Source organism: Danio rerio, chromosome 23 (genome assembly GCF_052040795.2).
Source record: "Danio rerio strain M-AB ecotype USA chromosome 23, GRCz13ab, whole genome shotgun sequence".
NCBI lineage: Eukaryota > Metazoa > Chordata > Actinopteri > Cypriniformes > Danionidae > Danio > Danio rerio.
In genome coordinates this window covers 16,195,501-16,211,253 of record NC_141043.1, presented here as the reverse complement: position 1 = coordinate 16,211,253, position 15,753 = coordinate 16,195,501, and the positions used below count along the sequence as shown (strand labels likewise).

At 36.0% G+C, this 15,753-nt stretch overlaps 1 protein-coding gene across 1 annotated transcript in view; it reads right to left on the bottom strand.

Annotated features, from left to right (window-relative positions):
* LOC100005368 (uncharacterized) overlaps nucleotides 1-15,753 on the bottom strand; it is a 145,483-nt gene that overhangs the window by 63,117 nt on the left and 66,613 nt on the right. Inside the window, exon 2 of the mRNA XM_087306754.1 lies at nucleotides 10,176-10,346. Within this exon, the coding sequence (XP_087162880.1) occupies nucleotides 10,176-10,279 (104 nt within the window). The 5' untranslated portion in view covers nucleotides 10,280-10,346. The remainder of the gene's footprint in view (nucleotides 1-10,175; nucleotides 10,347-15,753) is intronic.

Genomic DNA, 15,753 nt, shown 5'->3' with positions numbered 1-15,753 from the left:
TCATCATTTCAGCTATAGGCAATTATATGATTCAGTTATACATAAGTTATATGACATTTATGAGGCATGTAACATGTTTCTGTGTTTTTGTTTTTTTGTTCTTGGTGATCTTTAATATAGCTACGCAAATATTTTCTAAAACGTCTGGCAATAATTCGCCTACAGCTTGTTAGTTAATTATGAACACAAAAATAATTATAATAATAAAAATAAAATGATCAAAATAAAAAGATAATAGAGCAGCATTTTGCTAAATATAATAGTGCTTTATATGCTTTAAATCCTGCGATATATGTGTTGTTTCATATTCGTTTTTTTTATTTCACTTGCTGCATTCGTTATTTAATGTTTGAATAGTAAAACAAATAACAGCCATCGCTTAATTGGTTTCATTTTACCATCAAAATGTAGTATTTTTTATATCATTATCAACTTTTGATATAAAAACGCAGTGTAATTTAATTCATTGTTAAAAATGAAATAATTTATGTGGTGTGTTTTTATTAGTGAAAGTGCCCGCTCACCTTTGACAAGGCCTGTCCAAAATGATATTTCTGCCACTATAATGCAAATGCACTATTATTGTTGTCTTTTCATTGTTTATTTTTCTGTTATGTTCAGATATTCTAAATATTATTTATTTCCCCTCCAATTATTTTCAATCATCACGTTACATTTTGGTAATTTTCCCTCCAAATAAAATGTAGCCAGAGCTGCGCAACATATAAATAAATAAGGGTGCACATGTACCTATATTTAGCACCCCTATTTGATAGAGCGGCATAACAGTGTTTAGTCACATGGTTGCTTTCGCTTTTATGAAAAAAAAACCCTAGTTTCGGCTCTTATTTACCTTTAATTGAACAAAGGGAGCCGTTTACATTGCGTTACCAAGGCAACTACTGATGCGTTTTGTGTAATGTTTTAAAGAGCTTTGTCGCAGCACGACAGTGGAAAATGAAACCGTATCCGTTCTGTCTGGCCCGGTTTGGCACGGAATGGAACAGTTCTGTTTAAAGTACGATTCAGCACGATAGTGGAAAAGCGGCTTCTCTCACTTTAGACATTTGACCTGCTGCGCTGGCCTGTTTGTGAGGTAACTATTCCTTTCCTCTTTGCTGTTTAAGCGATACTTGTGGATCTAGACACGAGCGTGCCTGAGGTGCAAGTTTTCTCCACTGTGTCCATTACGGATTACCTGTGATAACCGCGTACATTATGTGCATAAACTGTAACCGTGGCTGTTCTTCCCGATATCGGTGAAAAGCGCTTTCATTTCTAAAGCTGATCGCAGCCCTTTCTGTTCAGCAGATGAAGACAATGACCAATCATAGAGGTGTAAGACCTCGCCTGTCAGCGCTCAAAAAGCAAGTGGGATAATATTTACATGAGTTTATTTGCTATAAATGTTTTGATGAGTACAGCTGAAAAAACAAAACAAAACATGATTTATGGAAAGGACTTTCAATTGAAGAAGATTTCAATTTCATTTTATTTTATTTCATTTCATTTTCATGCTGTCTTCTGTGCATGTATTGGAGTTTTGTTTGATACATTTGCTACAGGTACAGTTCATATATCTTACTGCTGTATTAAAGAACAAAATTGTATTGCAAATAATATATAAATAATAATATATTTATAGATTTTAATAAAAAAAAAATCTTGTGTTGTGAAGAAAAAAATCTAATTATGTATGGAAAGCATCGTCAATGCTCCTGGCGGTTCCAGGCTATAATAAATTGCTTCTTTCTTGGAAACTTTAAATGTTGTTAATATTGTTGTTTTTAGTTGAGTGTTTTGCTGTTTTTACCTGCTACTGCTTTTGTACAGCACATTGGTCAACCAAAAGTTGTAATTAAGTGTGCCCACAGCTCCACCAGCGAGAGCATCAACATTCGCTATATTGATCTCATATTTCAAGGATCTCGTATTAGATTTTATATTGTGTTTTGATGAGTACAGCTGAAAAAACAAAACAAAACATGATTTATGGAAAGGACTTTCAATTGAAGAAGATTTCAATTTCATTTTATTTTATTTCATTTCATTTTCATGCTGTCTTCTGTGCATGTATTGGAGTTTTGTTTGATACATTTGCTACAGGTACAGTTCATATATCTTACTGCTGTATTAAAGAACAAAATTGTATTGCAAATAATATATAAATAATAATATATTTATAGATTTTAATAAAAAAAAAATCTTGTGTTGTGAAGAAAAAAATCTAATTATGTATGGAAAGCATCGTCAATGCTCCAAGATATCAAATTATATCTAATCTATGGCATGATAATTGTAACCGAACCAAACCGTGAGACCAATGTAATATCACACCCCTACTCGTTACAATTATAGACCTTATTCTAGGCTGCTGGATGGAGGGCGCCATAGTGGCCAGCGTCTTCCGGGAGAATGTTTAGAACTTCAGTTTACAGCGTTTAAAACTGGTAATTTGCAAATCGAAAATGGGTTTGAATAGCTTTTTAAGTGGATTACAGAGTATTTTTGTGACACACAACTTTGAAAGGTGTGTGTTAAAGCTGTTATAATCTGTCAGATCTGTGGTTCAAGTGCGAGAGAAAAACGTTATCCTAGTTCATATAAATTGTAAGCCATGTTTCGTTTTCATTCTGCTTAATCACGTGCCCCCAAAAAACAAAACAATAGCATGTCTTTTGACTGCTTTCTTTAATAACTACATTATACAATACTTGTACTTTTACTTTCAGTACTTGAGTAGTAAATTTTGAAATAAATTACTTGCAATACTTAAGTACAAAAATTGTTGAATACTTCCTCTTAAGTATGGTGCTTAAAGAGCACTTCAACTTCTACTCAAGTCACTTTTTTAATAGAGCACTTGTACTTTTACTTAAGTCTGGGTCTCTAGTACTTTATACATCTCTGCTAGACAGTAGTCTAAAACTTGACAAACAAGTAAAATAGTAAGTTAAAGTTTGTATCGTCTACGACAACCTGCCAAATTGAAATCCTTACAAAGCAGGAAGGGTTTTGAAACGACTATTCATGCGATTAGATTATTGTAATTCTTTATATATTGGTCTAACTTCATCTTCCATTTCTAGACTTCAAATGGTCCAAAACGCGGCCAGTCTATTTCTGAAGAGGCTGTAAAATTTTACTCTTTGTTTATAAAACTTTGTATAACCTAGCACCATCGTATCTTTCTGATCTGATCACTACTACGGCCCAAACCCAAATTCTGACTCCAGAAATCCAGTTGTGGGTCCGAAATAAGTTACCATTAAAAATCAGAATAGCACCCACTCTATAGGTTTTTAAATTAATGTTAAAGACTTTAATCTTTTTTTCGAGTGCATTTAACATTCCCTAATGGCGGTTCCAGGCTATAATAAATTGCTTCTTTCTTGGAAACTTTAAATGTTGTTAATATTGTTGTTTTTAGTTGAGTGTTTTGCTGTTTTTACCTGCTACTGCTTTTGTACAGCACATTGGTCAACCAAAAGTTGTAATTAAGTGTGCCCACAGCTCCACCAGCGAGAGCATCAACATTCGCTATATTGATCTCATATTTCAAGGATCTCGTATTAGATTTTATATTGTGTTTTGATGAGTACAGCTGAAAAAACAAAACAAAACATGATTTATGGAAAGGACTTTCAATTGAAGAAGATTTCAATTTCATTTTATTTTATTTCATTTCATTTTCCACGCGAACGCAGGGAGAACATGCAAACTCCAACTGAGCCGAGGCTTGAACCAGCGACCTTCTTGCTGTGAGGTGACAGCACTACCTACTGCGCCACTGCTTCACTTTCAGAGATGGTGCCAATTTTCACAATCAAGAGATATAGTACTATATTTCAACTCATTATCTGCGTTACATGGCTTTTACAGTGATTAAAGAGATCATCTTCAAGACAGCACTTTCTGTGTGAAATTTTTACTAAATCTATAGAATCAAAAAATACTAAAATCAAAGAGAATCACAAGTTATATTTTTATGAATACCTCCCTATGTACAGTAGAGGTCATTAGGTACATTTCCATCCACATATTTTTATGCGTATTTTGGATATATGCATGAAAAAACAGTTGATGGATACGCCAAGATGTGCATAAATTTAGAAAATGCGCATAAAAAACATGCGCATAGCTGAGTAGGATAAACTTTTAATTCGATAAAAAAAGATGCGCATAAACTGCGATGGATACACTTTTACCAATTTAATTCCAGTATGCGCTTATTAAAAAAGGTCATGTGATTTTGTTATAGGAGATCACGTGATGATAAAAATGTGTGTGAATGGATAAACCAGCAGGCTGAGCACACTTTAAAACATCTGAAATGTTGTTTTGGTCATTCTATAACACCTTAACCATTGTTATTATATTATTAATGACCTCCAGAATCAAGAGCATCTGTGCTCTGCGTCTAAAGCCTTCAAACGCCACTGTGCATTCACTGCATGTCAGGATTGTCTTCTGAGGCACAAGTCAGTTAAAAATAAAAAAAAGATTAATTCAGCTTTACCTACTGCAGCAAATTTCATATTTACTTTTAATATTTGGCGTCAGCTAATCAGGAACTGACGATTTTGTTAGATTTAGGTGCGTTCAACTTTATGTAGCGCTGCACAGACCGATCTTAAAGCGGTGCATGCCAATAAGAAATTTTGTCAGGATTGATGATAAGCCGACGCCACATGACTGTCACATGTGGCATCAAAGTATCGCAACAGCGCTCTGAGATCAGAAGAGTGATTCAGCTGGTGCAGCATCTGAAGAGCGACTGCAGGAGCTGCGATGACGACACCGATATTACATGATTAGCCGAGTTCAGTGTATGACAACAACCACGTGTGTTTCGTTTTTTTTTTTTTTTGACAACTTCTGTCTCACAAATTTCAAAACAAACAATTAACTTTTTATACCATCTGTATATTGTACACATTATGCTTATTAAAACACATCAATCTAAAGGCGGTTTGGTTTGTAGCTGGACATTATTGGAGCTTGCTGACAGGAACAGTGAACAGATGTTCACTACTGAAACACCACAGAGTATCGCTAGATCCTCCTGTACGAACACTCGTCTATTATAAAACACTCACAAGATGTTAATTTGGACAACTATGTGGATATTTTAAAGGGGTGGTCCAGAATGTATTTTTAAGGCTTGGATGTGTTTATAAGATGCAAAGCAATGTGTGCTCATGTTTCACTTGAAGGAAATCACTTTATTTTTTCATATATCTCACTTTGATTATACATAGCTACTTAGCTAATATGAAAATGAATGTCATATTTCCTAGTTCCTCTGAAAGGCCCGCCCTTAAGTGACTCTGATTGGTCATCATCATAATGTGCTGCGATTCGCGTTTGGCTCCACGTCACGCCCGTAAAAGCACGTGCTTTTCTGCTGTGTAAACAATCAGTCAACCTCTTGACTACTCACTAAAATAACATTTGACAAGTGTCTGTAACGAGTGAAAATGGGGTCGGCTCCTTTAAGAGCGTTTGCCATTGTGTGTGTGCGTCTATGTGTGTGTGTGTGAATGTTTGAACTTTCTGTAACAAGCGCATGTGCACAGGAGTTTTTTTTTCTTTTTCTCTGATGCTCGGATTAAGTTTTTTTCTGTAATATATTGTGAAAGAAGAATAAAGCATGTGTGGGATGTGGGATGCTACCTGTGTGAGCCTTGATTTATTTTTCTGCTGCTACCACGAGTCAGGTGAGCATTCCTGTATTTTTTAAACTCTATGCGTTACACAACGCCTTTCACGTGTATCAGGAATATGCAGGTGTAAGTAATATGAATCATCCACGTATCTTTTGCAACTTCATTATCTGAGATGTGAAACGCATGGAAAAGCTGCCTAAAGACAATCAATGCAGTCGCGCACACACATAAGAAACACAAACGCGCTGGTGGAGTGTGTGTGTGTTAACTGCAGTTCGACTGATTAATATGAATTTGTAGCTAAATTGTTTGCGCTGCAAAGCAGCATTTGCTTTTGTCTACATCGTTGCTACAGCAGACCGTTAACGCTAGACACTGTACATGTCATGATCAATTTTAGCAAATAAAAACACTTACAGGTTGTAGTTTACAGCTTCTGCTTTGAGGAGAATTTAGCCGAATCCAGCACTGAACTGGGAGAGATTCTGGAAGCTGTTTTGTCAAATCATGCTTGCTATGTATTTTATAATTCTCTGGAACATAATTAATATTGAACTGTAAGCACTTCTGTCTTTGTGTGGTGTCCTTTGGAAGCCCAAATACAGAAATAGAAGAAGTTCTGTGGAAACAGCCGTGTTTGGACACATTTTTTGCTTCATCTCTGCTATAACTTTACAGCGCCACTGACCACGACCTTTAGCTGTGCAGTTTGTGTGTGCAGTAAGCAAACCTTTGTGATCTCACAGGGGGCAGATGTATTTTTTGTAGTCCCCAAAATTCATTCATTGTAGGCTTTGCTAAGCTAACTCTGTAAAAACCAACATCTCCCTTTGCATTGAACTTAGAACTTTTTACATTCAGAGATGTTGTTTATGTTCAAACAGCTACACATCAACTAAAGTTTAAAATATGATATCGTAGTGGACCACCCCTTTAAAGTGTTCACACAGAGAACAAGCATAGCCTAGTTTGTGAATCAACGGACTTGTGTGACTTTGATACAGTGCGAGTCGCAGACGTGAGGCTTGTGTGGGCTGGTTATTATAACTCTTAGCATAGTTAGGCTGGCTTGTGTAGCAAGCCAGACTACTGTTATCCTATTAAACTTATTATTATTATTCTATATTATTATTCTTCTTCTGAGACTAAAAATTAAACTCTATCTCGTCCTAGGCCTTTCAAGCTATGACCATCAAACTTGGGTCAGACCTCCGAACTATTCTGACTCGAGTTGCTATATCTTTTCCGACTGATCCGACTTTCGGTTTTCCGAAAAACGTCCCGGGACCGTCGGAAAAATCCCATAGACGTAACATTGGATCAAACTTTGCGACCTCATAACTCCGCGTCAGAATGTCACACAGACTTCTAACTAGGCTCATTTAACTCAGACCATCAATCTGCCAATGACTGATCACCTTTAAACTTTCTGGCCACGCCCTAGCAACCACTTTTGGACCCTAGAAACCGTCCCATAGACTTCCATTGCAAAAGACTCTCATTGACTTTACATTGGATCAAACTTTGTGAGCTCATAACTCTGCATCAAACTGTCCTACAGACTAATGGCTGAGCTCATTTAACTCAGTCTAGCCAGCAGCCAATCACCGATGGCCTTTTAACTTTCTAGCCACACCCTAACAACCAGATACTGCACCCTAGCAACTGTCCCATAGACTGCCATTAAAGAGGTTCAGACTGATATTGTCATGCTGCAGTGTGATAGAGACATGGGGATTGTTTTTAACTGTTCATACTGGCAAGAAGCTTGTATACATCATCAGTCTTAGCTGTCAATCAACTCCATAGCAACAAAACAGACTAACCTAGCAACGATATGACACCAGCTATATCTCAGCATCAGAACATCGTAGAGAGGCGGGGGTTGGCTTGTTTGACTCATGCTCATACACCATCTATCTATCTATCTATCTATCTATCTATCTATCTATCTATCTATCTATCTATCTATCTATCTATCTATCTATCTATCTACATCTTTCTATCTATCTATCTATCTATCTATCTATCTATCTGTCTGTCTGTCTGTCTGTCTGTCTGTCTGTCTCTATCTATCTATCTATCTGTCTGTCTGTCTGTCTGTCTGTCTGTCTGTCTGTGTCTGTCTGTCTGTCTGTCTGTATCTATCTATCTATCTATCTATCTATCTATCTATCTATCTATCTATCTATCTATCTATCTATCTATCTATCATGCTAACAATATGCTAATTCATGCTAGAAACATGCTAGTTACATGCTAATTCATGCTAGAATCATGCTAGTCACATGCTAATTCATGCTAGAATCATGCTAGTCACATGCTAATTTATACTAGAATCATGCTAACAACATGCTAATCCATGCTAGAATCATGCTATTCACATGCTAATTCATGCTAGAATCATGCTAGTAACATTCAAATTGATGTTAGAATCATGCTAACAACATGCTAATTCATGCTAGAATCATGCTAGTAACATGCTAATTCATGCTAGAATCATGCTAACAACATGCTAATTCATGCTAGAATCATGCTAGTCACATGCTAATTCATGCTAGAATCATGCTAGTCACATGCTAATTTATACTAGAATCATGCTAACAACATGCTAATCCATGCTAGAATCATGCTATTCACATGCTAATTCATGCTAGAATCATGCTAGTAACATTCAAATTGATGTTAGAATCATGCTAACAACATGCTAATTCATGCTAGAATCATGCTAGTAACATGCTAATTCATGCTAGAATCATGCTAACAACATGCTAATTCATGCTAGAATCATGCTAGTAACATGCTAATTCATGCTAGAATCATGCTAACAACATGCTAATTCATGCTAGAATCATGCTAACAACATGCTAATTCATGCTAGAATCATGCTAGTAACATGCTAATTCATGCTAGAATCATGCTAACAACATGCTAATTCTAGCTAGAATCATGCTAGTAACATGCTAATTCATGCTAGAATAATGCTAGTAACATGCTAATTTATGCTAGAATCATGCTAGTAACATGCTAATTCATGCTAAAATCATGCTAGTAACATGCTAATTCATGCTAGAATCATGCTAACAACATGCTAATTCATGCTAATTCATGCTAGAATCATGCTAGTAGCATGCTAATTCATGCTAGAATCATGCTAACAACATGCTAATTTATGCTAGAATCATGCTAGTAACATGCTAATTCATGCTAGAATCATGCTAACAACATGCTAATTCATGCTAGAATCATGCTAGTAACATGCTAATTCATGCTAGAATCATGCTAACAACATGCTAATTTATGCTAGAATCATGCTAGTAACATGCTAATTCATGCTAAAATCATGCTAACAACATGCTAATTCATGCTAGAATCATGCTAGTAGCATGCTAATTCATGCTAGAATCATGCTAGTAACATGCTAATTTATGCTAGAATCATGCTAATTCATGCTAGAATCATGCTAACAACATGCTAATTCATGCTAGAATCATGCTAACAACATGCTAATTCATGCTAGAATCATGCTAGTAGCATGCTAATTCATGCTAGAATCATGCTAACAACATGCTAATTTATGCTAGAATCATGCTAGTAACATGCTAATTCATGCTAAAATCATGCTAGTAACATGCTAATTCATGCTAGAATCATGCTAACAACATGCTAATTCATGCTAGAATCTTGCTAGTAACATGCTAATTAATGCTAGAATCGTGCTAACAACATGCTAATTCATGCTAGAATCATGCTAACAACATGCTAATTCATGCTAGAATCATGCTAATTCATGCTAAAATCATGCTAGTAACATGCTAATTTACGCTAAAATCATGTTGTAACATGCTAATTCATGCTAGAATCATGTTAAAAACATGCTAATTCATGCTAGAATCATGCTAATAACATGCTAATCTATCTATCTATCTATCTATCTATCTATCTATCTATCTATCTATCTATCTATCTATCTATCTATCTATCTATCTTTTTATAGTTTTAAAAACTGTTTAAACTAAATAAACTATTACCGTCAGGCTTTCACAAGCCAGCCTCAAAGTTTGTTCTCAAACTTTAAGAATCTAGTTACATTTACATTTGCGTGACTGTTTGCTTTATACAACTGAGAATGTAGTCCTAGTTGAAGCGCAGCGGTTGGAAATTTAAGCCACAGTTATGTCTGTGATTAACAGTGGGGCCGTTTTTGCCTGTGAGTTCGAATTAGCCTATTTAATCACAGAAACCGGAAAATGCCATTAGTACCATAATTTTAATATGACATATTTAATGATGAAATCAAATAAATATAAAATTATAAAATTTAAGTTATTTTAACCAGCAGGATTGCTGATGCCCACAATGTGAAGAACCCCAAAAGGTGCCTCCGGGAACTTTTAAGTTTTACAGTGCACATAATAAACATTTTTACAGTATAAAATACTTTACGCCAATGGGGAGTCCCTGTAAACCTTATATACAAGTTTGTGACTGTATGTGTTCACTCACCTCTGACACCCCACACACACCAGGACGATTAGGATGGTGACCACAAAGGCAGAGGCGGCTGCGATGGCGCCCAGAATCAGCACCTTCGGGAGATCTGAAAACATTCCCCTGAGCTCAAGACACACACATACACACACACACAGGTCCTGCCGAAGGGCTCGTCCACTGCACCTGCACATAGAGAGAGGGAAAGAGAAGACCCGATCATCAGTCGGCGCACTGGACTCACTCAACAATCAATAAATCACTATCAATAAACAAAGACATTGCACTGATATATTATGATAATCACTATTGACTGTTTGAATTCCTGCATCAAGGACAAGACTGAAATGCCTGAAATGATTAATTATTTGCCTAAATATATATTTGCTCATCATTTACACACCATCTACTGATTCACAACTTATTTAAAAAAAGACTTATTTTGGGAGGATATTTTGATTTCCCAGTACTGGGTTACAGCTGGAAGGGCATCCAATATGTAAAACATGTGCTGGATAAGTTGGCGGTTCATTCCGCTGTGGCGACCCCTGATGAATAAAGGGACTAAGCTGAAGGAAAATAAATTAATGAAGATATTTTGAAGAATGTTGGAAACCGCTAGCCATTGACAAGGTAGGGAAAATACTATATGTCAATAGCCCCTTTTCACACATACAGACTTGTCCAGAAAATTACCAGCAATTTTCCAAAAAGGTATCACGAGTGAAAAGGCCCTTTTTGAAAATACCGATAAATTAATTCCGGCAATTTCCCTGAAAAAGAGGTTGCAACATTAACAGTAATTTCCCAGAATGCTGCGCTGTGTGGAAGAGGAAGGAACATTGCCGGAAAGAGCGCTTTCACGATTAAAACGGGCTGATGTGAGACGTCTACTCCGGCCATTCAGAACATTCAGACGCATTCACATCCATGCTGTTTATGAAAATAAAAACATATTTATTCAGATAATGTTACTAAGTTCCTTCTTAATGCAAAACTGTGTAAAAATATATCGATAAGATGCTTATGATAAACCACTGTTAGTTTACCTTCAAGCTCTGCTTCAGTTGTTTGACACATATGCATGTGAAGGAGCCGGTGAGTGCCAGCACGTGCACATATTATGTTCATTTCAACATGCAAATTATGTACATCTCCGCAGCTAAAGCTTTAAATAAAATTGAAACCATCAACAAAAGCCCGACCCCTTTTATGATTACAAATATAAGCACAGCTGCTTAGAGGTCATTTCTAGTTAATAAGGTCAGAATTTACTGATATTTTAGAATGGATGTGTGAATGGTCTTTTCCAGAAAAATTCCAAAAGCCTGTGTAAACAACATTTTTTGTTTTAAAGGAAGAAGAAGGAAGATTGCCGGAAAGAGTGAGATGTCTACTCCAGAATAATTCCAGAATGTCTTTGCTTGTGTTAACAGCGTTTTTTTTTTTTTTTATTTATTTACCAGTAAAGTCGTTCCTGCAATTTTCCGGACATTTACCAATTTTTTTTACAAGATGATAATTTTGTCATATCGGAATATATGTACTGTAATATCATTGTTTCATTTTCTTTCAACTTGGTCTCTGTTTTAGAGGTTGCCACAACAGAATGAATCAACTACTCCAGCATATGTTTTACGGAGTGGCTGCCCTTCTAGCCACAACCTAGTACTGGGAAACACCCATATGCACTCATTCATACTCACTCTACAACCTAGAGCTTAGAGGAAACCGGAGCACCAGGAGGAAACATAGGAGAGAACATGCAAACTCCACACAGAAATGGCAACTGACCCACCAGGGACTTGAACCAGCAACCTTGCTGTGAGGCGACAGTGCTAACCACTGAGCCACCATGCTGCCCCATATATCATACTTTTCATTTAGTATATTTTTGCTACGCAAACTCAGCTAAAGCAAGAATGTTAACTCAACTAATATAGTTTTGCTCTTCTATCATTTTAATAATGAACCTTTCTGTAGAGATTAAATAAATGGAAACTAAACAATATAAAGGCATCCCCACATGTGAAACAAATAAATATTTAACATTATACCAGGGTAATTGTTTAAAAGAGCTGTTTTTTTTTGTAGCTGTGGAAATGTATGGTTTGGGGCAAGCATTAATTATTCATATGTTTTATCTTACTTAGCTTTGCTCCCATTAGTTTATGTTCCCCATCCCAGCTAAAAGCAAACTTTCAGGCAAGGTGGTAAACAGATATTCTGCTATCATCTCACTGGAAGAATGTTGTTTTTAACCTTTTCTGAATGTTCTAATAATAAAATAAAAATAATAATAAAATAATAATAACAACAATAAAAATAATACTCATCATCATCATCATAACACTAATAATAAAAAGTTTTAAACTGTGAATTTTTTTAAAGATTGCTAATTTAATAATATAAAAAAACACTTTCAAACATTTATTTATGAATAACTATAGGTTTACTACTACTAATATATATCTGTGTGGATATCTGTTAAAAACATAGCTACTACACAAAAACAATAATAAAACCACAAAATAATCCATGGTATTTGAAGTAAAATTGTGATTATAAATTCATTCATTCTGTCAGAGTCAGTGGGTGGGAAAAAGGAGTGAGGCCTCAATTGCATAAATAATAGGTATTTGCTAATAATAAAATAAAATAAAAGGCAAAACAGCAAAATCAACTACCCAGAGGGGGAAAACGTTAACAAAACAAATAAATACACAAACAAACCGAACTAGACTGGGCAGGCTGGCTGGGATCAGGACTGGAACAGACACACAACAGGACAAGGCAACATACAATGACAAACTGGCACAGGACAGCAGACATGAGGAGATTATAAGCAGAAGTAAATTAACACACAGGTAAACAAACAGGTGTATCTAGTAAACTAATAATGGGTTAAGGAGGGTGGGACTAGACAATAGAGAGCACATCACACAGAGACAACACAAGCCATGTGCTCACATTTGATTTGATTTGATTTGATTTGATTTGATTTGATTTGATTTGATTTGATTTGATTTGATTTGATTTGATTTGAATTGATTTGAAACGAGACTTGAACACGCAGCCAATTAGAGAACTCACCATGTGTTCATATGAAAGACTAGCACAACACTAAAGCACACAACAAAAGCACGCAGCCACAATGTAAACAGAGCCACGTGCTTAGACAACACCAACATAAACAGACGCAAGACACGAGCACACGATAGATGAAAACACCTTATCGTGTACTCACACATGTGCAAAGCACATGTTTCATCTCAGTGACAACTGAAACGAAAACCAACCAGACTGAGATGCTGAGAATGAAACAGCATGTTGCCGAGAGAACATAACAAACACGAGTACAAGAGCGCGCAGTGGAATGAACCACCAACTTATCCAGCACATGTCTTACACAGCGAATGACCTTCCAGCTGCAATCCAGTACTGGGGAACACCCATACACTTTCACATGCACAAACATACACTAGGGCCAATTTAGTTTGTTCAGTTCACCTATAGCGCATGTCTTTGGACTTGTGGGGGAAACTGGTGGGGGAAACATGGGTAAGGAAACACATGTAAACATGGCGAGAACATGCAAACTCCACACAGAAATGCCAACTGACCCAGCCGGGGCTCAAACAAGCGACCTTCTTGCGATGAGACGACAGTGCTAACCACTGAGCCATGGTTTCGCCCTGTGAATTTACAAAGGGTAATCATTCAATCAAGACTACACACACACACACGCACATATATATATAGCCAAACTTTGCTAGGTGTTTTAAGCATTAAGCTAAAAGCTAAACGTGTCTGACTCACCTAAACTCCTTCATATTACTTCTTCACATCAGTGACAGTCATGACAGCTGTTTAATCCATCTCTGTGTACAGCAATGCCAGGGATTAAGTCTGAAGTTTAATATTAGTTGCTGAGGCATGCCAGCAAAGCTAAGCTAACAGTGGCTAAGCTAAAGTCTCAGTCAGCTTTCAGTCATGAAGATAAGCACTTTACAAGTCACTATTATTTTACATGACTCTCTCCATCTGCTTCATGACTTAGTGCTACATGAGTGAAGAGATCATATATTCACTTTTTGAAAACTTTTACCATGGTAATACCATGTTTATTTGATGCTATAATATGGTATCTATTACAAGAAATAGCTTTTTGTCATGATTAGCTTTTATCATAAATGATTTCATTATAGTAAAAGTGTAGTAATTGTCAGTTTTAGGGCTCTGTTCTATTGATCTAGGTACAAAGTCTAAAGCGTATGGTGCAGAAGCATTAAGGGCGTGTCCAAATCCACTATTGGTATTTTAAAGATGGAAAAGTACACTCTGCACCAAGACGCATGGTCTAACAGGGTTGTGTTTACTCTCTTAATGAGTTATGGGTGTGTTTTGAGCATAATTAATCAGTCTCATCTCCCATTCCTTTTAAGAGTCAGTTGTGCCACGCCATGGCCTTTTTGCTTTTTTACATGGTAGACTTTGTAAGTGGAAAACCGAAAGCTTTACTAGCGGGAAACAGTTACACAGACTATCTGCAGCGCAACGGTAACGAACGACCCTCCTCCAAACGACCTCTTTACTTTCACTTTAATTTACTTTTACTTATTACTTTACTCCTTTACTTTCTCTTTACTTTACTTTTACTCTTTACTTTCATGGAAGATTTCCAGTAGCCTATATATTTAATTTTGTTTGTTAAGCGCAAAGATTTGTTTCAAAACAATTTCTAAATTCAGTTCTAATTTCCAGAAGTTATATCCAAAAACACGTCCTATTCTTATGCCCCATAGTGATGCAGACGTCTCTAAAAATCCAACAGGTGGACAAATCTAAACGTATATTTATTAAAACAAATATAAATATGCATATAATAAATAATACTGCTAATAATAATAACATAGGAATGCAAGTTGTCATGAATGAACTGAAAAAAAGCCCCATAAAATGAAAAACATTTTAATCATATATATTTTTCTTATGTAAAGATATTGCTGTATATCCTGTGTGTATGAAGCAATGTATAAATGTTTGAATCCACATATGTGCATAACTAACGTGCTCTGCACTGGTTTTTAGACCAGCTATATGAGTTGATCAATGGTGCAGTCAATTGCAGTTCCTCAAAATAGCAACGCCAAACAATGCACCTTAAAACACCTCCTTTTCAGACCAGCATGCTCATAAGTCCACAAAACAGAGCAAATAGATTTGTAATTTAAACAACGTGGTGCAAAACATGAAAATTATGGCTGCACTGGTCTGAAAATAGTAACAAATTGTACCAAAAACGTTTTGCGCCTTATTGTGTTGGGTATATGATAAGTCAGTTCACCACAAATATCATAGGTAAACTATGGTTAGCTTAGCAAAACTATGATCAATTTATGTCATTTACCTATAAAATGATGCTCATAATGATGCTCTAAACAAAGGTGGAGAAACAACATCTTTAGAGAATAACCCTATAATTTCTTTGTGCAAATTATATTGTTTTACACGTGCATGCATTAAAAAAATCCAACATTAGTTGAAATATATGGCACATACTGTATAGAGCCTATGTTTCCTTCACAAATAT